Raw genomic sequence first — 23496 nt, forward strand, 5'->3', positions numbered from 1 at the left:
AAGAGAAGTTCTGCCCTCTCTCTTTGCAGCCAAAGCCCTCAATTTCACCAGCTCCCTGGATAATGGCTGACCAAAACTAAGGACTTGCTTTTCTCCCTTCCATTGGTTTCTGCAGAGCAAAACTGCCAGGAAGAGGAAAACAACACCCTAAATTTTTAGGGCTGAGAACCTCAGTTAGTCAAAGAAAAGAAGTGTTTGGAAACAGTCATTGGAAAAACTACATCCTGAAAGTCTTCCCATTTGATTCTTTCACAAAAATGATTTAATATTTCCCAAGTTTCTTTTGTTTATGTCCACAAAGGAAATTTCATCTGGTTTATTCATCTGGTTTCTGTTGTTAGTTCAGCTTTTAGATGTGGAGAACCAGAGTATCAAGAAAGGATATGAGCTACCCCAAAGGTCTGTGACACTGTGGGGAACTAATGAGTCCCCCAAACCTTTTTATCTTCTATTTGTGATTAAAATGCATAGAATTGGAGCTCTTGATGCTTTATCAAATTGATTTACCAAGAGTTTTTTCTGTGGAGAATGACCATGTGTAACTATACCAGAAGATGTAGTCAGAATTACTGAAAGTACAGACATGGTGTGATCTCTCATCTAAGGTCATTTCCCTCTCCCTCTCTGTCTCTCACAGCCTGTGGACATAGTAATTCTGTGATATGATTTTGGTTTTTCATAGAAGCCCCAGCTTTCTTAAGAGAACTGAGTTCTCTGTCAGCTCTTCTCATTTTTCAGTCTGACTCAAAATGTGCTTTAGTTTTGAAGCTACTATGGGGCAGTAAAAGACATTTTATACAGATTTTTTTTTTGTTACATTAGTTATTTTATCCCTTTATGTAAGGCAGTAGTATTAGTAAAGATAATGAAAACAAAGATACATAAGATTTTTTTGTCCACATAACATTTATCTAAATGACATGTAAAGGAGTGTAATTGGAAATTAAGTCCTGTTATCTTAATTATTAATATGTTAACCTTTTTTTTCCTGATGGTACCCCATTTTAAGCCATTGCTACATTTTAACAAGTGTGCAACAAAAGCTTTAAACCATCTTCATTGTTGATCACAATGGACAAATGTACTAAGGTAAATTGCTGAATCAAGACAGCTCTCAGATCAAGTTCTCAAGAGCACCTGCTGTGTATTTAATCCATTAAATAAACATAATTAAATGGATTGACAGATATGTAAAACTAAGAATGAGAAGTGTATGGGTCACCAAATAAATATCAGTACCAGAGTGGCACAGAGGGGCAGAATTTTGTCAGTCTGTGGTATAAATGAGGTTTTGTTTCCTCCACGTGCAATATCAGATGCTGTGTCAGCTGCAGCCAGTCCAAAGCCCAGTGACTGGCTGTGTGCTGGATCTCAGTGAGATCCCACTGCTCCATCTGTGGCACAAATGAGGTTCTGTTTCCTCCACGTGCGATTTCAGATGCTGTGTCAGCTCCAAGCCCAGTGACTGGCTGTGTGCTGGATCTCAGTGAGATCCCACTGCTCCAGTGTTGCTCTCCCTCTGTCTGTCCTCTTTGGCTGTGGAAGGATTTACTGAGAAGCTCAGTATTGGCTTTCAGTGCCTGAAATCACCGAGGTCCTGTGTGTTGTTACCAGCGTCACTGCCCGGGCACAGAGCTCTCCCATGGCTGCAATGCCTAAAGAGATCAAGAAAGGCAGCAAGAAAGAAATTCCTGGCTTTCTTCCTTTCTTCATTTCTTGCTTGCCTTCTTCCCTGCACTTCTCATTGCAGGAAATGCCTTCATTTCTCTTTTCTTTTTTAATTTGTACCCCAAGGTGTGTAGTGTGTATCCCAGCCACCCCTGCCTTCAGTACTCCTGGGGCTCCTCATGAAGTTTCAGTCTCTGGCATTGTTTCATCTGGCTAATGGGAAAGAATTTGGTGATTTTTTTTTGGTCAGCATTCTGCTGACAAAATGCTCTTGATGCTGTTTGAGTGGTCCTAAAAGCACAAGACACAGTTGGGTGATGATAGAAGCTCCCTTTATAAGGATCCTTACAGCGCACAAAACACCAGATGGGAAGTGCCAGAGATGAACACAATTTTTATGTGTTTAACAAATTAGCAGACACAATTTTTATGTGTTTAGCAATTTAGCATAACTGACAAGAATCCCCAGCTAGAGCCACAGGTGATGAAGTAACTCCTCCCAGGTTCTACCCTTTTCTGAAACCCTCCACCCTCTTAGATAGGAACTGAATTTTCTTTATGAAAATGTGTCTCAGAAAGCTGGTTTCAACCTTGGACCCCCAGGGCTTGGAGCCACTAGGGAATTTATTTTGTCTTTCTGTCTAATAGAGTGGGTAAAATGCTAGCTACAAATACAATAATAGGCTACAGAGCTACAAATATATATGTAAAGAATATAGAGAATATATAAAGGCAAAAACCAGTTTGGCATCACTCTGAATAGCAACACTACCAGACACTGAAATACAGATTTTAGACAAGGTATTTTAATATGTATGCTAAATTTCATTTCTTTCTCTGTCAGAAGTTAAGAGATGACACTTCTCTTGGTGTTTTTTTTTCCCATCTTGTACAGCTAGATTTATATTAACTGAGCATACATATTTGAAAGCAGAAGAAACCATGGTAAAAGTACAACATGAGATTAAGATCAGCCATTTCAAAATCAGAAAATGTCATGAGTACTTTTGCCTGAGCACGTGTGTACCAATGATCCTTCTGGATTATTCCATTGCTGCTTCCTTTGCTAGGCTCTCGCTGTCAGAGCACAGAGAACAGACATTGCTGAAGGGATGCTTTGGGCACATGGTGGAGGCTTGCCCTGGTGGCTTCTGCATTCTCTTGCTCCAGGTGTCAAGTGGCATTTGAACAACCCCTGACTTACAGGGTTTTCTGAATTAAAATAGAAAATTCCAAGACAGCTTCTCTGAGGGCATCACTACCTTTAACACCTAAAGCAAAAAGTGATCCAGGTGTCTGAGGCAGATATGGGTAATCAAATAAACATTATAAATAATAACAGCATGCTCACAGGAGCTTTCCCTTTTTTCCTGACAGACATTGTCCTTTGATGGAAGACCAGAGAATCAGGGGTTGGTTATTTGCTTCTATTTGTTCTGTGGGGTTTTTTCATATTAACATGGGAGGTTATTTTCTAGGAAATGGAGCCACCATGTAGAGAACAGTAGCGTGGGTTTGTAATAAAATGGAGGTGCTGCTTCCAGTTACTGATAGGGCTTCTTTTGGAAAGCCCCTTTTGTTGTATTTGAAATCAAAATACACCAAGTCTGAAAAAAAGCATTCACTTGGAAATGCAAACAGACTGTGATGTTCTGTGCAACAACCTCTTCACCCTCTTCATTGATGTTGCTTTTATTGCACACTTGTAATAACATTTTGTCATGTAACAGCCTTTCTGAAAAGCCAGCAGCAACAATAAGCACTTTCCATTTCCTATCCTTTTAAATATCTAGTTCAGTCAAGAAAGAACTCAATGATTAAGAAGTTCAAGGGAGAATGGCAGCTGGGAAGTGCAGTTTCACTTTGGATGTGTAAATGGAGTTTTTCTTCTCAGGAGCACCCTGGAGCCTTTCCCTCAGTGAGTGCCATGAGCACCTTGTCCCTTTATCCAAGTCATCTTGTTCCATGAACCTGTGTAAAACTCAATGCCATTGCCATCTCAGACAAATTTAATTGAAGTTATCCAATGGGTTAAAAAAATTATTGATACCATTCATTAAAAAGGAATGAACAGACATATGTATAAAAAATGCTCAGTATGCTCATTTCAGTTTTCCTATGGAAAACAGGCCAGAAAACTCTCCCTGTTCTGGGAAAGTCTTTTACACACAGATTTTTGTACTCACATAAGTAATTGTTGCATCAGATACTTTCACTTCAGCAGTGTAACTTAAACCCTCCAGGCTCTCTGTGGTGTTGGTGCCTGTCCTTTAGCTAGAAAAGCTCGGATAGGGCCTGATAAGAGGAAAAAAACCACAGAGGAGAGGGAAAAATACAAACAGAGCTCATAAATTGTCCTGACTGCTATGTTATTTGAAACTGCATTAATAAATTGGGATAATTGCCTAATGGCCTATCACTACAGAAGATTAAGGTGTGTTCTAGCCCATTACTTAATTAGCAAAATCAAGAATGCATTGATTTGGCATTGAAATTCTTAGTTGTCTCTAGACCAGTGTGCTGAAAATGCCTGGGGTTTGTGTGATGGCATTCTGGAGAAGGAAATCGAGGGAATTAAAATTGTTGCAGCTGTGAGTTGAAAATAAATATTTACACAGGGTTCCCTGTGGAATGCTCATCTTTGGTGCTTGGTTGTGATGGCAGTGAGGTGGCTGTGGATCTTTAGTAAAACAATAATTTTTATCTGACTTTCAGTATTTTGTAATTTCTTTTGTTGTTGTTGATAAGGGTGCGAAGCAAAGAAAAAACAACCCAGAGATGTGAGAATTCAAATTGTCATTATTTTCCCGTGTACCTCAGAGGGTTTTCAAGGCACTTTGCCTTTTTGAAGTGGCTAACCTTCACTTTTGACTATACTTCTAGGGCAGATAAGGAGGCTTCACGACATCAACCAACTGAAATATTTCCAGGCATCAGAACAAAAACCATCCAGAGTAACAAATGAAAGTGAGTGAAATGATGAGCACAGCCTTAAGGATGATTGTCATCAGCAGGAGTTAGTTTCTCCTGGGATTGGAGGAAAGGGAAGGTCTGTAGTATGTTGGTATTTGAAGTGGCAATGTGTAAAGCCCAAATCTTAGAGGAGTCACCATGGCTGATTGTGAGTCTTCACCCACTCATCCAAACAGGAGTAGAATGACTGTGCTGAAAGAATTAGCATTTTTTACTGGGAACTTCCTTGAGGCTTGGTTGCAGCTCTTGAAAAAGTGACTGCTGGATGGGGCAGGGCTTGGCCTTGTGCCTGGCCAGGGCTTTGGGGTGGTGAAGAGCTCTGGGGGTAGCACAGATGAGTCAGGAGCCTGAGCACAGCCAGCCCTGTGCCTTGGGTGACAACCTTGATTCTCACAACTGACTTGCAGAAACTGCCAGCACCAGGACCAGGCATTGAGGCAGTTTTGCTCTGTTCTGTTTTTACTTTTCTTCAACTCAACTGAGTCTCAAAGCCTGCTGCCTGCTTGTCTTGAACAGCTGGAATGTCTCTGGACTGAAGGAACAGGCAAGGAGCATGACTTGGGACCGTGGCAGGGTCTCAGCCTCCAGAAGGGACATCCCACCCGTGTCACCTGCAGTGCTGGCAGCCAGGGTCTTTTAACAGCACCTCAGATGGCTGCCTGCAGCCTGCCTCTGGGACTGTGGCTCCTGCTGCTGCTCCAGGACGTCCAGACAGCCCCACAGGTAAGGCAGGGGACACCAGGATCCTGCAGCTCCTCTGGGGCACCTGGGCTGCAGAGCCATCCTGCCCTTCAGCTGGCTGTGGGGTGGGTGCACAGCAGCAGGGTTTGAGCAGCACAGTGGGCTAAGGGGGGTGAGCAGAGCTCTGGGGAGGTGAAGGTGTGAAGGGAGCAGCCAGGAGAATTTGCCCTCTCTGGGATCTTTACGGGCAGGACGTGGGGTATGAGCTGAGGTCTGTGTCTTGTTGGCTCTGCTGGAGCTGCTGCAGCCCCAGGCACATCACAGCTGGGCAGGGAGGGAGGGTTCGTGGGCTGGGGGCTTCTATTTTTGCACATTCCTTGCAGAGCTTGGTTCAGAGGGCTGCTGCCCACTCTGCTGATGCAAGTCAGGAGGGGCAAACCGAAAGGTGGAGAGGCTGAACAATAATAGACCTTCTTCTTTACACCCCCCACCCTACTCCCAATGACTTCCTCATGAATCCACTACTATTTCTGAATCAAAAATCACTTCAAATAGACACAACCCACTAGCTGAACTCAGCTGATGCTGTAGATGCACACCAGCTCCCTGTTCTGATCGTATCAGCTCTTGTGGGTTTGCTTCCACCCACGCACTGCCACTTATCCCCTCCTCCTGGGGATTACATGGCAGTGAGCCCTCAGCACCTGGCATAAATCCAGGTGATTTCCCTGACTGACACGTAAAAATTCACATTTAAAAAGCAGAAAGGTCAGGCACAGAGAGACTGCCCAGGTAAAGTCAAGTAGGTGAGTATTTGCATGGAGTGTTGGATGGGAAACGAGCCATATTCCCTTATGATTTCCCTTCAATTTCCCTTACAATTTCCCTTACAGTGGAAATACAAGCATAGATAGCCTAAGACACCTGTCAGTATATGGTAACTGAAAAATCCAGCATACCACTTGGGCTGCCAGATTGTTTTACAAGACACTGAGTCCACTTAGATCTTTGAAAATAACCAAGTTCTGTACCCTCTTCATGGACATTTGAAAAAGATCCTCCTGGTTCTTTTGGTGGGAGTTTGCTCTTGTGTCTTTGGTTGTAAATTCCCCTCCCACATTGCAAGTTTGGTTTACTTTCCCCATGTTATCTGTCCTGCCACTGTCTCCTTCCTGAAGTACAGAGGGATAAACGTTCTGTGGGATTGGAGGCTGTGATCCTTGCTCACCAGAGGAATGCTTGGGAAGGCATTCAGGTAAACTTGTCCAGTGTGTGAATGCACACTGCTTTAGGAGGAAAGCCAATGGAAACAAAAAGATGATACTTTTTCTCTTTGACATCACTTTTGGTGGTTTGTTCACAAAATGAATGAGGCAGAGAGAAAATTTTCTGATACTCACTGTCAATATTCAGACTCCCTGTAAAATGATCACAGACATTGCTGGGACAAGGAGCTGCTTTGCACTGTCCTGCACTGCCTCTCTCACAGCTTGCTCTGACTGCTGATGGAGCACAAGTGACACTTTCTACTGTGAGCAAGTCACTGTTTACTGGTCATATTTTTAAACCATGTTCCATCTCACCTCAGTGCACAGTTTGGGTTTTGTTTCTCTTTATATTCAGAGAACTCTCACTTGTTGATAATGCCTTTGCTATCAAGCAAATGAAGCATGACTGCTTGAAACTGTAGGTGATCAGCTTTTTCTGTACTGTCAGAATTTGGATGGAAGCTTGACAGACAGTTAACTGTTTTGCTGCAGTATTAGTCAGTTCTAGAATAGCCACTGCTGGTAGATTTATTTTTTTTTTACGGTAATATGCTTTCTTCCTGACTTACAGCTCATTTGTAGCAAGCCGATTTCTTACTCTGCCTCACAATCACTTTTTCTCTATGAGTTCAAAAAAACCATAAATAAATGAGTCAAACCTTGTCCTGACTGAATTGCAGAGTAGCCACTGAATTCAGCACCACCTTTACAACTGCCATTATTTAAACTGGGATAGCAAACATTTTTGTAGAAATAAGGAAAGTCAGAAGAGCTGTAAAAAGCCTGTTTTCTAAAACAAATTCTCTCAAGCAAGTGCTGAAAAGCCCAAATACTTTTGATCTGTTTGCTTTATTTAATTGGTCCTTGATCTGCCATGCATTCAGAAAAGAAAAAAAAAAAAACCTGTTGACTTGCTGAGTGACTGAAAGCTCCAAAGCAGTGCATCCCTGTGCAGGCTGTCACAGAGCAGTCCAAGCAGGATAGGAGTTGTCATCTTTCCTTTCACAAGATGTATTCCAGCTCCTTCTAAATCCACAGCCTTTATTTAAAGAGAAAGTCAGAGGGAAGGATAAAGACCTGCTGCCCACCTCAGCCACATTCCTCACTCCAATAAGTGTGATCTTCCCCGAATGTTAAAGGGTTATTTTATAACACACATTTACAAACAGAGGTGGAAGTTCTAATGACAGCAGCAGAGGTTATTGCAATAAAAGTGGTACTCCTTCACTGAGCCTTAGAGAGTGCTGGGAACCAAACCTCCTGTGAGCCAAGAGCAGAACTTGGCAGCATTGTGTTGCTGTTACAGGTCACACCAGGAGTCAAACAGCTTTAGAATTTGGAGGGAAAAAGATTACAAGAATGGGGGCTTGGTGACTTGCTGAGCATTGACATGGATGTTATTTATCACTGAAAGGATCTATACTGATTTTTACACTCATGAAACACCTCTACTGAACAGGTGCTGACTTACAGGCATTTTGCTTATGGATTAAATGTGATGGGGTCTTCAGAAAGTGTTTTCCCAGTCATAAACATCCTGCTGATTTGTTTAAATTAATTTCTGTTGGATTAAGTTTTGAGTTTTTTTATTTAGAGGTGGAGTAATTGTGAAAAACACCAATCACTTTTTTTTTAAATTTTAAAATTTTAATAGTAATAAAATGGCTATAAAAAGAGGAATATAATTAGAGTAATAAAAATTTGGACAATTAGGATTAGGACAATACGAGACAATAAAAACAAAGAGTTAGGGACAGTCCAGGTACCTCTTTGTGGGCAAAATAAGCCCGAAAAAGGACCCACGTTAACAGAGGATTAACCCTTAAAAGCAACAGCCTGTTGCATATACATACAGCTCATCCATGATGCATAAATTCCATTCAAAGAGAGGATTCTGTCAGGTCAGTGTCAGCTTCTTCCTCTGAATCCTGAGGCATCTTCAGGGCTGAGTGAGGCAGGAAGAAGTTAGTTTCTTCTGATAATGGAGCAATAAATTCTCTTTCTCTGAAAGATTTAGGTGTCCTGTGGCTGCTATCTCAGTGGGAGTACCTCATTCCTCTCTTTTAAAAAAAGTACCTTACATAGCATAGTTTCTATTTTAACCTCAGACTATATTTACCACACTAATTAAGAAAATGAATACAGCATAACTTTCTAACGTAACACATATAATATTCATTTTAATATTTGCAAAAAGCCAATCATAAAATACGCATTTTTCACAGTAATTGAGAGGTGTTCTTTCACAGCAGAGCACCTTGGGTTTGGCTCAGTGGCACTACAGCTGCCTGCAAAGCTGGGCTTGTAGCTGGACCCTTGACAGCAGCGTTTGTGGAGGAGCCATGGATGACCTGATGGCTGGAGTGCAGAGCTGCCCTCCCGTGGAAAGGGGGAAATAAGCTCGAGTGCTCTCTCATTTTTATATCTGCATAATCTGTTCAGTACGTAGGCTTAGTGATTTCACTACCAGCAGGTCAAATTCATCATCAGAATGTGCACTGTTGGAACCAGGAGCAGAATCTAACAGAAAACTCCTGATTTTCATATTCTTGGCAAGGTAACTTTTTAAAAAGCTGTTCTCTCACATTTTTACACAGACACTGTTCTTTTATTTAAACTGCAAACCAAACAATTAAATAAGCTGTAGGCTCATGTGCTGCGTTAGCAATTCAATGATTCAAGGGTTCGTATGCTTGTTTTAAATTCAGCTCCATTTGCAGACAGAGTTCGTTGCCCAAGAGAAGCAGGAAGAAAAAAGTAAGTATTTGTGGTGACTTCCCACAGCTCTTGCAGAGAAGCTAATCCAGGCTGGCTTAGCTACAGCCAGGATGCTGTTGTTTCTTGAATGTTCTTTATAGAAGCAGTTAATTCACTATAACTCAGGACTGACCTTTTGTGTGGTGACTGGCCATTTCTGGGCGTGTCTGCGTGGCCAGATTATGATTTCCCTTCAATTTCCCTTACATATTCCCAGAGTGAGTTTTGTATTTGTAGGGAGCCCTGACAAAGGAGGGAATGATGCATCTGACTCCACATTCTCAGAAGGATAATTTATTATTTTATGATACTATATTATATTAATGAATACTATACTATACTAAAGAATACAGAAAGGATACTTACTCCATGCTAAAAAGATAATAATGAAAACTCGTGACTCTTTCCAGAGTCCTGACACAGCTTGGCCCTGACTGGCCAAAGAGTGAAAACAACTCACAGCAGAATGCAATGAAACAATCACCTGTGGGTGAACAATCTCCAAACACATTCCACATGAGCACAACACAGGAGAAGCAAATGAGATAAGAATTGTTTTCCTTTTCTCTGAGGCTTCTCAGCTTCCCAGGAGGCGAATCCTGGGCGAAGGGACTTTTCAGAGAATGTGAACGCCACAGGTGATGAGGAGACAGCACTTCCCTCTCCTCCAGCCTAGGGTTTCCTCCTGAGAGCAGAAGAACACGGGTGTCCCTTTGTGAAGGTGCTTTGGGTCAGGCTGAGCAGGCAGGAGCCCCTGCTCTGGCTCCACAGGGCAGGATGTGCTGGTAGGGAAGCCAGAGATGTGTCAGGGTTCTCACTTCTGCCACTGCACTTGGATGAAACTTAATGCTTTCGATATGTTTCTATTTCTTGTTGTTCTGTTAATTTCCTCCTTGACTGAAAGCTCCTGTTTTCAGGTGGAAGTTAAACAATTTTTCTGTTTTGTGTGTATTAAATAGGAGAGCAGGCTGTGAAATGAGCTAGGCAGTGAGATTCTGCACAGGGCACAAAGGCAGCAGGTGACAGGGAGTATTATTTCAAAGAGCAGTGGGAAATTCATTGGCAGAAAGTGAGATGTAGAGTTTCTGAAATATTTAACTGCTTTACCAGTATCGTGTGGGAAAATCTCCACAGAATCTGCTTATCAACTCTTAACAAAAAAAAAAAAACCAAAAAACCCCCCAAAAATCACGGTTCATACCTTCTAGTAAACACTGAAAATGAATCTCAGATAACAATATTATTAGGGGATTCTTAAGGGAGATGCCAAGTTGAAAAATCAGATGTTCTCATCAGAACACTTGCAGCACTGTAATTTCCCAGAGCATGTAGTGGCCCAGGCACACAAAAACTAAATCTTATTATTCTTGTTACAAGTTGTAGCTGGGTCTCATTTTGTAAGCTAATATCAAAACTATTTTATGTTTTTTTTTTTAAACTAAATAAATATCAGTTATGTAATGATGAAAGGTTATTTCTGAAAACCTTCACTCACAACAGAAGTGGAATCAGTTATTTGAATAAGGGCTTCATCATGGGAGTATTGGCAGCATTCTTTTCAAGGCAAAATCCTCCTGCAGGATTTGTCCCTAAATGAGAAGTAAAATAATTTATTGATTCATAATAGACACTTAGGTTGCTAAATTCAAACGGTGTGACTGCCTAAGTAACAGAAAACTGGGATACTGCAAACAGAAATGACCTCTGTGGATTACACCAAATCCTTACTTAGCTCCAATTCACATGAAATCATTTTAGGGCAGTAATTTTATTTATTTTTTTCTCACTGCTGCAATGTTTCTAAAGGAAATGCAGGCAATAATTTAGTTGCTTTGGGAATATTTGAATTTTCAAAAAACTGGGGGCTTTTCCTCACTGTCTGCAACCACCATTGCTTGAGACAGGCACTGGGATCTGCTCTAGTACAGAATTAATTGCTTTCTAATTGTGTCTTTTGTCTCTTTCAATTTCTAGACATCATTAACCCCACCTCATTCCTGTGATACAGTAGAGGATTGGTTCTATGATGAAACTTCACAAAACTGCTGTTACCAGTGTCCCTCAGGTATGTTTGTAATTCAGCCAAATTTATATGGACCCCCCTCATGGAGTCAGTAGGAACCCTGTGTATCTGCAGTGTTTTGTCCCTGAAGAAAGGGGCAGTTCATGAATCACTCTCTAATGTGGCTCCAGATGTGAATCTCTTCTCCACTGTCCTGCTCCTGTGTATCTGCAAGCAAACCAAATAATGTGATAGAATTTTTATGGGAATTTTATAATTAAAATAAATTAAATAAATATTAAATTAAAAAAATTAAATAAAAATTTTTATTTTTATCACTTCACCTGACATTGAAGTAGCCAGGTCAAAGAATTCATTTCAAACTTGCCCCTGGGTGTGAATTAGCACAGTGAATTTAGGCTAAATGAGTTTCTTCTCAGAGATAAAAAAATATAAAACAAAGGTTTGGAAAATCTGACATTATTCTCATAGTCCCAACAGTTTAGAAAGTGTCTCACATGAGACAGGCCCCTGTCAGGGGACACACTGTGCTGTGCTAGAAGCTGGGTGTGACTCAGAGGCACAGAAGGTCAGCAACAGGAAACACCTTGGGGAGAGAAGAGCTCTGGAAATGTCTGAAACTGCCCCACTGGCCAAAGCCCCCTCACTGGGGGGGTGTTTTATTCAGCACCATCTGAATCTGCTTGCAGAAGTATTTTTCTTTTGTTTTTCTGAAAGGAAAGGTCTGACCTGTATTTGTGTTCTGTGGCACAGAGGGCTTTAGTGTTTGGTTGCCAATGTTTGCATCCAGCTCCATCAGGATCCCCCGGGACAGCCTGAGCTGCTGGGCACAGCCCCGGAGCCCTTCAGAGCCAGGCATGGACAAAATGGTCCAATAAAAGAAAAAATGGGTGGGATGTGGCTTTGACAGTCCCAGGAAAAGCTCTTTTCTTCCTCAGAAGCAAAGCTCCTGTCATGAGGGTGTCATATAAGGTTTGGTGAGAAGCAGAGATCTGATTTACACCAGGTCATGAGTTCACTTTGCTGATTCTTTATTGCTACATCCTCATTCAGTCCTGGACTCCTCCACAGTAAAAGTCACAAGAATCCTTTTCCACCTTAATCACCCACTACTCCTTCAAACAATCATACCTGCTGCTCATACCTGCTGCTGACTCAGCTGCTCACTGCAAAGGAAGAGGAGCTTTTCTAAAAGTCCTTTTAATCAAATGAAGGAAAGAAGGAAACACGAAACCCAGTTCCCTGGGAACTTAGTATTGGCAGGACAGTGGCTGTTGTGCTGCCCCACAATAATTCAAGTGGCCCTCATGGAGCCTTGGTTGTCTTTTCTGTCAGCAAATGTCTTGTCATGTGCCCATTCCACAGCAGCACATTCCAGCTGGGATTGTGTCCTGGCCCTGTGCCTTAGCACTTGAATGGGAAAGGCAAGTGTCATAGAGAAACCAAATAACTAAGAGAAGACTGTGGTAATGTGTCTAATGGTAAACAAGCAGACAAGAACATTTCAGGATGGTTTTCTGCCCATTTTGTATATTGCCCATTCTTGTATATTTTGATTTTTTTCTTCTCCAGGCTATGTTAAAAAGAAAGCATGTCCTCAGGATCCAGCTGAAGACTGCATGACATGTGGGCCTAATCAGTATTTGAGCAATGAATCTCAAAAGCCACGATGTGATGCCTGTGTGTCATGCTCAAAAGGTTTGCTTTTCTCCACACATACCTCACAGTTACATTCTTTCTCTGTATACTTTATTTACACTTAATTTGTATTTGATTCCTTTAGAATTTCCACAGCAAGATTATCCTTGGTTACTGAGTTAGACAGCAGAATGTTACCTTGCATGTAATCCATGTCACTGCCTGAGTGACCTGGGACTACCCAAAAATTCCCCCCTCCAAAGCTATCCCAGTCTGGTTTCTGCATTCTCTCTTATATTACAAGCTGTTTTCTACAGGCTTCTCTAATTATTCATAACTTAAATTACCATCATATGGCTTTAAACTGAAAGAGGGCAGGTTTACACTGGGTACTAGGAAGAAGTTCTTCCCCTGGCAGGGTGGGCAGGCCCTGGCACAGGTGCCCAGAGCAGCTGGGGCTGTTCCATGCCTGGCAGTGCCCCAGGTCATGCAGGACAGGGCTGGGAGCAGCCTGGGGTGGTGGGAGCTGTCCCTGCCATGGCAGGGGTGGGATGGGATCAGTGTTCAGCTCATCTTCAACTCAAGCCAGTCTGTGATAGCGAAGGGGGACAGCACCTTTCCTGCTTCCTCAGAGCTGGTGTTCAGCTTTGGCCCCAGTTTCCATTTCCCTTGCAAGGTGATCCTCTGTCACTGCATGTAAGAGCCTGAAGGAGAGGTGTGGGACTCCAGGCAGCTCTTCCAAATGCAGTTTATTGTATCCAAGACATTACAGCAGTCCAGGGTCTTGGTGACAGAGCCTGTGCCTACAGCTGTCAGCTCCAGCTGCAGGCAGGCTGGGGACCCTTAGTTTAGGTTACAAATGCATTATATACTTTTCTTAGCTGAGCATCTTGACACAGTAGAACCAATCTATACCTTCACTTTTACCTATAGCCTATCACAACTACTGTAATTACCATATTCATGTTACTGTTCTCCAATCACTAAAGGTTAGTACGTTACAGTTTAAGCTAGAAGTTGTTTTTCAGTTTTCTTGCAGTGGAAAATTCTGAGACCTTTTTTCTACTTGTAACATTGGCAGACTTGCTTGCCTGTGCTATCTTTCTGCTTGGTAAAAACATCTTCATGTTTGAGGTGGGTTTATCCTTTGCTCTAAGCCATAAAACCCCCTTCTAACTAACACACCCTTTGCCTCCTTGGTTATACAGTGAGACTGGCTCAGCAATTCTTTTCTTCTATATCAAAACTTACTTCCATCTCTATTTCATTCTCAGGTTCTACATTCAAAAATCTTTCTGCCAAGCATACATATCTGTATGATCATGATATTTTATGAAAAATCCTTTGCTAGGATTTTTCCCTCCTGAGGAGCTGAGGAGCCTCAGGAAAGAAATGTAAATAATAATTATCTGTTGTTGTGGAATGCAAAAGGCGCATCTGTGATTGGTGCAGGTTGGTTGTTTTTAATTAATGTTGGTTGTTTTTAATTTAATCACAGATGCAGCTGGCTCGGGCTCTCGGGGAGTCAGGAGTCTTTGTTATGCATTCTATTTCTGTTTTTTCTAGCTTTTTGATGAATTTTTTTCTCTTTATTCTTTTAGTATAGTTTTAGTATAGTACTGTAATATAACATATAATATAATAAACCAACCTTCTGAAACATGAAGTCAAGATTCACGTCTCCGCACATGAGGTATCCACCACACAATCTGAGAGACTTCCTTGTCAAACTCTCACCCTTCCTGTGTTGTGTGCCCGCAGAGCTGGACCTGGTGGAGAAGCAGCCCTGCTCCTTGCGCTCCGGCCGCGTGTGCGAGTGCCGGCCGGGGCTCTTCTGCCGGCTGCCCGTCCTCAACAGCTGCTCCCGCTGCCAGCACCACTCTGCTTGCGAGCCTGGCTTCGGCGTCAAAACCAGGGGTAGGAATTCCTAGCCGTCCACCTCGCCTTTGCTGGCCATAGGCCTGGACCTGGAGTGTTTCACTTGGCCAGTCCTCAGCTGTGATTTTTATTCAGGCACCGCAAGGAGTGATGTCACGTGTGAAGAGTGCCCTCCCGGGACCTTCTCTGCTCAAAGCTCCAGCACAGACAGCTGCAAACCCCACACCAAGTAAGGCTGGGCTTCTTTAATGGGACTGCTTGGTGCATTGAAATGAATGAAGGATGAAATGGGGTGTGTCACTTCTGGTGTATTTCTGGTGTAAATTCATCTGAGAAGCAAGGGAATCACCATGGGCTCATGTGCAGAGGTTAGAAAGCCTCTCTTAGTGCCTGTTGCACAGCTCTGGCCTGGAATAACAAGGGACAAAAGGAATCCTGCTTGCCTCATTTTTAGTTTACTAAGTACAGTGGAATTGCACACCTGTGTGAGTAGCAGCTTTGCATCCAGGACAAGAATTAATGCCACAGGGATGAGAAGAATAATGACTTTTACACAGAAAGAAATAATTGTGGTAGGCACAAAAATGACCAAGGGGATGTTTGTCACATGGAAAACACTTGTGCCTTGGACCAGGGCAATGCTACCTGTTCTTTTCCAATGCTACCTATTCTTTTCCAGTGCTACCTATTCTTTTTCAGTGCTATCTGTTCTTTTCCAATGCTACCTGTTCTTTTCCAGTGATACCTGTTCTTTTCCAGTGGTACCTGTTCTTTTCCAGTGATACCTGTTCTTTTTCAATGCTATCTGTTCTTTTCCAGTGCTACCTGTTCTTTTCCAGTGCTACCTGTTCTTTTCCAGTACTACCTGTTCTTTTCCAGTGATACCTGTTCTTTTCCAATGATACCTGTTCTTTTCCAGTGATACCTGTTCTTTTCCACACCCAGCTGTGCCAAGCTGAACAAAGTGATGCTAAGGAAAGGAAATGCTACACACGATCAAGTTTGCCTGGACCAGTTGCCCACTTACCTCACCCCAAGCACTTTGTCCATGAGATTCAGCAATGAAACAAATAACTTTGACCTGAGGATGTTTAAGGAGAACCTGGTGACCTCTGCTAGTGGTGACCTAAGTGTCACAACAGCTGAAAATCCCAGTTCAACTCCTGAGGAGAAAGCTCAGGCTGGCACTTCTCCCACCTCAGCTAAGGGGAAGATGACAATAGGAGGTAACAAAGACACAGCATTTACTGTCTCTAGCACTTTTTATTTGGAAGTATCTTTGGTAAACACAATTTTTATGGGCGAACTTCCCGCAAATCCCCTCTGACTTGTGAAATGATGTCCGTGGTCCTGTGTTCAAACGCATGGATCTACTCAGGGCTTTCCCCCTGCCTTTTCTGAGCCTGCCCTGTGCTGTCTGTGCTGCAGGTGTGGTGCTCTGGGCAGTGGTCCTTTCCGTGGCAGTGCTCCTTGGGGCCATGCTGGTGTTTTGGAAGTGGAAGGTTTGCAAGAGGCGGATGCTGGTGCTCAGAAGAAAGCGTGAGTTTTTCAACTGTAACACGTGCTTGGTCTGCCAAACAGCAGATGGGAAACTCAAATATGGGGGTATTTGTGGAGGTCATTGGGGAAGGGAATGTTCTCTACAGGCCAGGTGAGGGTTTAAGGCAAGCTGCTCACACAGGATGTTGGAGAACATGAGAGATGGAAGCAGCTGTGAATTTAGGGAGGGAAGCAGGTGGGTGACAACAAGAGGGGAAAAGGTAACTGGCTGTTTCTTCTCTCAGCACAGACATTAGCATTAACTGACACCTGAAGTGCTGTGTGAGTAGTTTTTGGTTCTGGGAACAGAAATGGGCTTTGACCAAGAGGGGAAGGGTGATTTTTACTGACACTGACTCCCCACAGCCTTGCCTGGAGTTACATGTGGGGTGTGTCTGCAGGGCACACTCCCTCTTTTACAGAAAGAAGGATGTGCACGTTGTAGGCTGGCTGTAGATCTGTGGGTATGGTGAAGCTGTTGGAGCCTTCAGGCTAAATGAAGCCTTCAGGCTAATGAATGAAGTATACATTCTTTAAAAATGACTAAATGAAAGGTTTATTTTATCAGCACACCTGCAGTCGGTCATCGCACACAAATACGTGCTCAGATCTCAAGGTGAGTGACTGAGGGGCCAGCAGTGCCATCCTGATGTCTGAAGAATAAGTAGATTGCTTAATGTGGGATTTATTTTATTTTATTTTATTTTATTTTATTTTATTTTATTTTATTTTATATTTTATTTTATTTTATTGAATTTCAGTTTAAAAAGTGGAAGCTTGTCATGTCACAGGTCTGACCCTGCTGCCATGCAAGAGGCCAGAGCTGCTCCTCCCGAGCAGGCAGGGGACATATTTTATTTTATTTTATTTTATTTTATTTTATATTTTATTTTATTATTTCAGTTTAAAAGTGGAAGCTTGTCATGTCACAGGTCTGTCCCTGCTGCCATGCAAGAGGCCAGAGCTGCTCCTCCCGAGCAGGCAGGGGACACGCTGGGTGTGAGCAGGTGCCAGCAGGTGGCACTTTGTCCCCACGGTGGCTGAAGGGTTGGGTGATGAGTCAGTGCTGGAAAACGCCCCATTGATTTCAGGACAGTCAAATATGGGAGATGTGCTCAGAAAAAAACCCTGCCCAGATCCCATAAAATGCAAACATTTTACCCATTTAGCTGATCCCCTCTCAGCAGTTCCACTGCCAGAGCCATTCTCTGTTGTGTCAGATTCTAATCACCACACAGCAGGGCTTTCTGTATTCATTCACTCAGAAATGCAATTTAAAAACTCTTGTGTGCAGCTTAATTTTCTCAGAATGGAATTTTTTCTCCCTCACTTGCCTTGCACAATAGAAACTGTTACTGTGCAGCATTACAGAGCTGGTGCTCTGAAAATAAAGGTGATTGCACATCAGGGTGAAATCAGGCAGTAAGTCTGAGCCCATCCACCTTCATGGTGCTACAGAGGTTGGACCTCCCCCCTTCTCACCTCTCTTCTTTGCCCAGTGTTCCCTGTTACTGGAACTGTGCATAAAATCCCTTAATAAACCCCCTTAATAACCATCTGACAATATGATGAACTGACCTAACCAGTTAATCCAGTAGAAAGTTATTAATTTTTTTTCTTTTTAATAAGCTTGTATTGTTCTTACCTAGAGAGTTTCATCAGTTCATTTTTTTCATAAGATGAGTAGCAGTTGTGGAGTGGGGACAGTGATGCAAAAGGCTTTGGGGACAGCAGGATATCCCAGTCTTGGCAGCAACCTGCTGCTGGTTCCCCTCAGGAGTGTCATTTCAGTGTGCCCTGAGTCTCAAGAAAACCGTCATGCACATGGGGTGGGCAGTGGAGTGGCTCAGGAAGTGCACTGCTAGGTGATCTGTCAGAGCATATATTAACATTCTTGTGATTTTCTGAGGTTTCTTCTGATGATGTTTTAACTTTCCATTGCAGGTTCGGACCTTGCCAACAAATGTGCAGTAAGTGTGAACAATATTCCAAAACAGATCACTTCCCATGCCAAAGTAAATAATGTTCTTTTCAAATGTCCTGCCTAAAAAGTGCCAGCCTTTTCGTTTGGACTTTCCTCTACAAGATGTAATAATTTAGGTGGGGTGAGATGTATTAGGACTCAATACTTTCATGTCTTGAGCTGAGGTTAATGTTGTGTTAAATAATGTGATGCTGCCTGTCGTAGTTGAGATAGTCACAGTACAAAGCAACACTCCATTTCCAGAAGGCTTCAAACACTTTTTATTATAGCATGCATGCTTTTTATACATTCTTTAAAAATTCCTGAGTTTACACTTTACTCATTGGTCAGGAAAGACAAACAAAGTGCTTATTGGAATAGGCAGTTGCAGGTTTCTCTTTTCTCCTTCTTTCTTTCTTGGTTTCTCTGTCAACAACCTTGGTAGAAAATTCTTTCAGGGGTAAACATGGATCCTCTTATCAAACTTCTCTCTGGCTCACAGGAGTTGCTGTAAAACCTCTTCCACAGCTGCCAGTCTTGCTTGTGAGGGGGTTTGGTGTGGTGTTCAGCCAACACCACACCAAACCACAACAAGACCTGAAATCACAGGATGAACATGCCTTTTCCTCCTTCTGGGAGAACTTTGTGTGTCAGTCCCATTTTCTCTTACTGCTCCAGTCACATCCCACAGATGGGATTTGTGCTTTTCTTCTCTCTGCCTCCACATCCTCTTCCCTGTGCAGGATTTGCCATGGGTACACAGAGGGTTTGGTTTGCCATTGCTGCAGGACCAGCTCCTGGTGTTTCAGGACAGTTTGCAGAGGAACAGACAAGCATCAGATGAACAGGACAAGCATCAGATGAACAGGACAAGCATCAGTCAATATGGCAGCAGAAAGCAGCTCCTCAGCTGCTGAAATCATCACTGCTTGGTTTGATTTCCCCTCTGTCAGTGAAATTACAGCCACTTTCATTCTCTGAGTCTTCTCAGTTTATTAGGCTTTTTATCTTTAAATGTCCAGATCTGCTAAATCACTCTTTAGACTGTTAATTTTTTTCTTTTTTTTAATGAGTTTGCTTTTAAATGTTGTGTGTCTGCACACAGACGAGATACTGCTTTTTCCAGTCACTGGTTGCAATCAGCTGTCATAATTTCAGTGTGTAATTGTTAATTCCTGAATCATGAGGAGCTTAAATTCTTGCGTCTATAGAGTCACACATGAGCAAGGATTATAAAAGGCACATTTCAAAATCTTCTTTTTTCTTTCCCAACATTGTGGAAACAGAAGAAGATGATCAGAACCACCAGAAAATTTTGGTGCAGGACCTTTATCCTCTCCCAGATGTTGGTTCCTCTTTTAAAGAACTGCTAGTAATTAATCATTCATGTGTTAGGTAGTCTGAGCTTGTTTCTTCTATCTGACATTCTGCTGTGGCATTTACATTTTGAAGTTAAATCAGTTTGGCGTCTGGCTTGTTCTATTCTTCCATAGGAACATGATAGGTCTTTGCAAAGTCTAAGAGGTAGCTAAAACATATTTTCTTCAGTGGAAATGAGGTACATTCCTGAAAATATCATCAGAAATCTGTGAATTCAGCTTAGAAACACTATTTTGAAACATGGTCTTGAGTGATGCAGGAGCCTGGTTTGAAGTTCCCATGCCTGTTAGGTGCTTTGGAACATTTCACTCCCTGGCCAGCGGTGCTGGGAAGGACATTCTGTCATCCCGACTGCCACAGGAGCATTCTGTGGACCTGCAGTGTCCAAACTGTTTTTACACTCACACAGGAGGATCCTGTGGACCTGCTGCAGTGTCCAAACTGTTTTTACACTCACACAGGAAGATTCTGTGGACCTGCAATGTCCAAACTGTTTTTACACTCACACAGGAAGATTCTGTGGACCTGCTGCAGTGTCCAAACTGTTTTTACACTCACACAGGAGGATTCTGTGGACCTGCTGCAGTGTCCAAACTGTTTTTACACTCACACAGGAGGATCCTGTAGACCTGCTGCAATGTCCAAAGTGTTTTTACACTCACACAGGAGGATCCTGTAGACCTGCAATGTCCAAACTGTTTTTACACTCACACAGGAGGATCCTGTAGACCTGCTGCAATGTCCAAAGTGTTTTTACACTCACACAGGAGGATCCTGTAGACCTGCAATGTCCAAACTGTTTTTACACTCACACAGGAGGATCCTGTGGACCTGCTGCAATGTCCAAAGTGTTTTTACACTCACCCCACTCCTGCTCTCCTGTTTCTGTTGGCAGAAGATCAAACTGACCACTGACACTGGGCTGGAAGAGGAGGAGTTAATTGACAGAGCCCTTCCTTTGGAAACCAACAATAACTTGGTGTCCAGCACAGAAAAAGCCCAGAGTCCTCCTCGGAGTGTGACTGATGTGGCTCCAAGCAGTGGGAATGCCCCAGATTGCCCTGTGGATTCTCGAGTCAGGGACCACACAAATAACAGAATTGGTGAGTCTTGCTCTTTTTTTTTCTTTTCTTTTGTCATCTTCTTTTTTCAAATTTTCAAACATGGCACATACTGTCATTCCAAGATTGTTAGTAAACTTCAGTGTCCAAATCTCCTAACAAATATTGTGCTGAATCTCCAGATCTTTGACTCAAAAATACCTATTCATTTGAATATAATGCTTTCTTTTTTTTCATGTTTTAGTCACTATGAGTTTGACAGAATTTCATTTCCTATTACTCCTCCTTTTCATTCTGGAATATGTAGATTTTACATAAGAAATTTGAATATGTCAGCTGGAAGATGATGCTGTAATGCTGAATGAGAATTGTACTTAGCTATAATTTTCTTCTCTGGTTTCATACTAATGGCTTGAAATGCATCTCCCATGTGTTCCCATAAAGTCTGACCATGGCAAAGGCTGGGAGATAAAGTCAGGCAAGGAGCTCGTTCATAGGGGTGAATTCTTACCTGAGACACCATCTGCATGAGACATTCTGGCAGTGCTCCCAAACCCAGTCCTGAGCTTATTTGAAGGTGTTATTTTTCATATTACAAAAACTGACCTTTCCTTACTAAACACCCTCCTGTTTTTACTGTGAGTGATGGATTGGGATGAATGTGATGGTTTGATTTACCATATCCAAACATCTCCAAGCAATTAACAACAATTAACCTACAGTGTCTGATGTGCAGCATCCTTCTGAATTAAGTGCAGTGGTGCAAGCCACTGAAAAGGCTTTATTTACCTTTCTGTGAAGGACTACAACAACAAGCTGGACCCAAGATCCAGAAAACTTTGTAGTTTATTCTCAGCTAGAAAGAAAATAATTTCTTTGCAGGTCCTAAGAACCCAGAACTTCTGTCCAGTGCTGATCTTCACCCAGAGGTTTCTTTTACATGGTGCTGTTTCTTGAAACAGGAGGAGCATAAACCTTGGAGTCTTTAGATCCCAGTTAGTTGCTTCCTCTAGCAGATTCTTGTGAATATCTTCTGACTTTTCCACTTTGTCTTTCTCGTGTAGTTCCACCTCTAGCTCAGTGGATTAATCCCATGGAAGTGGGATCTGAAGTGTCCAGAGTGCTAATAAAAATGTTGCATGAAAAACATTAAAAACTCTGGGGCAGCAGTGACTGCTCACCATGCTCAGCACTACTTTTTTCCTTCCTCAGAAAAACTCTACATCATGAAGGCAGACACTGTTATCGTGGGGACTGTTTCAGAAGTGCCCAGTGGCAAGAACTGTGCTGTTAAAGGATGTGAAAGTAACCTCGATGCCCAGGAAAGCATGGAAGAGGAGCTGGAAATGCACTACCCAGAGCAGGAGACAGAGTCTTTTCCAGGGAATGATGTGATGGTTCCTGTGGAAGAGGAGGGAAAGGAATTTCACCACCCTACCACTGCCACTGAGAAGTGACAACCCACAGAGACAGTGTGGGAAGATACAGAAGCACCCAGTGTGACACTAAGGCAGAATTTATGACAAGGGAGGTAAACACACTGTGCCTTAGATCATTGGGGACCTCCTGGGAAATACTGAAACACTCAAACAAGGAGTTAGCACCTATTTCATCTCACAAAGGAGAGATCACCCAAACTGTTGGCCTTCATAGCTGACATCAAATACTTCTATTTCCCTGTCTCCCAGTATCATACTCACAACAAATTTGAATCAAAGCTGGGTAATTTAGAGGATATCTGGATGTCAGCTGAAGTTTCAGAGCTTGCTTTTTCAGTGTGAAGGAATGGATTGAAATCTATGTCTGGTTACTTCTATTAGCTGTGAAAATTCTAGCCAGGACTCTGAGTCAAGTTTGAGACTCAGCCATGTTGTTTCTACTCCAATACATTCAATTTGGTAATATATTTTGAAACATCTGGCATTTACCCAAGCCTTCAACTTTTGATTGAAAATGATAATAATCTCCATTTCCTTAACATAAACATAACTCTCGAGTTTGTGGATTTCATGTTTCTTGAGGAATTAGGATCAAAAGGTGCCACACAGGCTCTGAAAATAGAAGGCAAATAAAACTAATTAATGTCCACTGTACTTTAGGCCATTCTTTCTAGGTTTTGAAGTCCAATTAATTTTTTTTTTTTTTTTTTACTACATCAAATCATGAGTAAGTCTACAAAACAGCCTCTTCTGATGGAAGCCAAACTGGCTGAGCATCTGGCTATTGGATGAACTATGGGTTAAGCCCAATAGGGAGCCTGTAAAAAGAGAAATGAAGAAAAGAAACTATTTCTCTACTGAAAAAGAGACACAGCAGTTATTTCCTATAACATTGTTAATATCTACTTGTTTTAGAATTGTTCATAATCATGAGGGTGACACTGATTTGCATATCCTTTAAAAACAAACCTGTTTGGTGGCCAACTGCCCTGTGTTATGCTATTTTTAAATCTTTTGTGCTGCTTGTTCAGTAACTGTAAATGTAATAGTGCTGACTACACTGTTACACAGGACAGTGGAAAATGAGCAATATGACAAAGTGTGTCTTAATAATCAAAAAAAAGGAACCACAAAACCCATTTCTTGCTTTGTAGTTTTGTCCTGATCAGAGCACTGTAATAACAGTGGTGCACCTGCAGCAACTTCTGTCTTAGAGCAAACAGAAGGG

At 42.3% G+C, this 23496-nt stretch overlaps 1 protein-coding gene across 1 annotated transcript; it reads left to right on the top strand.

The window, feature by feature from the left end:
• The first annotated feature begins 5292 nt into the window (after positions 1-5292).
• TNFRSF8 (TNF receptor superfamily member 8) lies at positions 5293-22941 on the top strand. Its single transcript, XM_041419681.1, has 11 exons — positions 5293-5364; positions 11322-11412; positions 12943-13068; positions 14770-14925; positions 15022-15115; positions 15832-16112; positions 16315-16425; positions 16994-17041; positions 18370-18395; positions 20664-20871; positions 22042-22941. Exons 1-11 carry the CDS (start codon positions 5293-5295, stop codon positions 22284-22286), a joined length of 1458 nt encoding a protein of 485 aa, XP_041275615.1. The 3' UTR covers positions 22287-22941.
• Positions 22942-23496: the final 555 nt, after the last annotated feature.

This window comes from Onychostruthus taczanowskii, unplaced genomic scaffold, assembly GCF_017590055.1.
Source record: "Onychostruthus taczanowskii isolate IOZ18803 unplaced genomic scaffold, ASM1759005v1 scaffold61, whole genome shotgun sequence".
NCBI classification, from domain to species: domain Eukaryota; kingdom Metazoa; phylum Chordata; class Aves; order Passeriformes; family Passeridae; genus Onychostruthus; species Onychostruthus taczanowskii.

Excerpts from the sequence above, each read along its gene's own strand:
- TNFRSF8 (XM_041419681.1), top strand. The coding sequence starts at position 5,293 with ATGGCTGCCTGCAGCCTGCCTCTGGGACTGTGGCTCCTGCTGCTGCTC. Across the intron at positions 11,413-12,942 it reads CTGTTACCAGTGTCCCTCAG|GCTATGTTAAAAAGAAAGCA; the intron begins GTATGTTTGTAA and ends TTTCTTCTCCAG. Across the intron at positions 16,426-16,993 it reads GCTGGTGCTCAGAAGAAAGC|CACACCTGCAGTCGGTCATC; the intron begins GTGAGTTTTTCA and ends TTATTTTATCAG.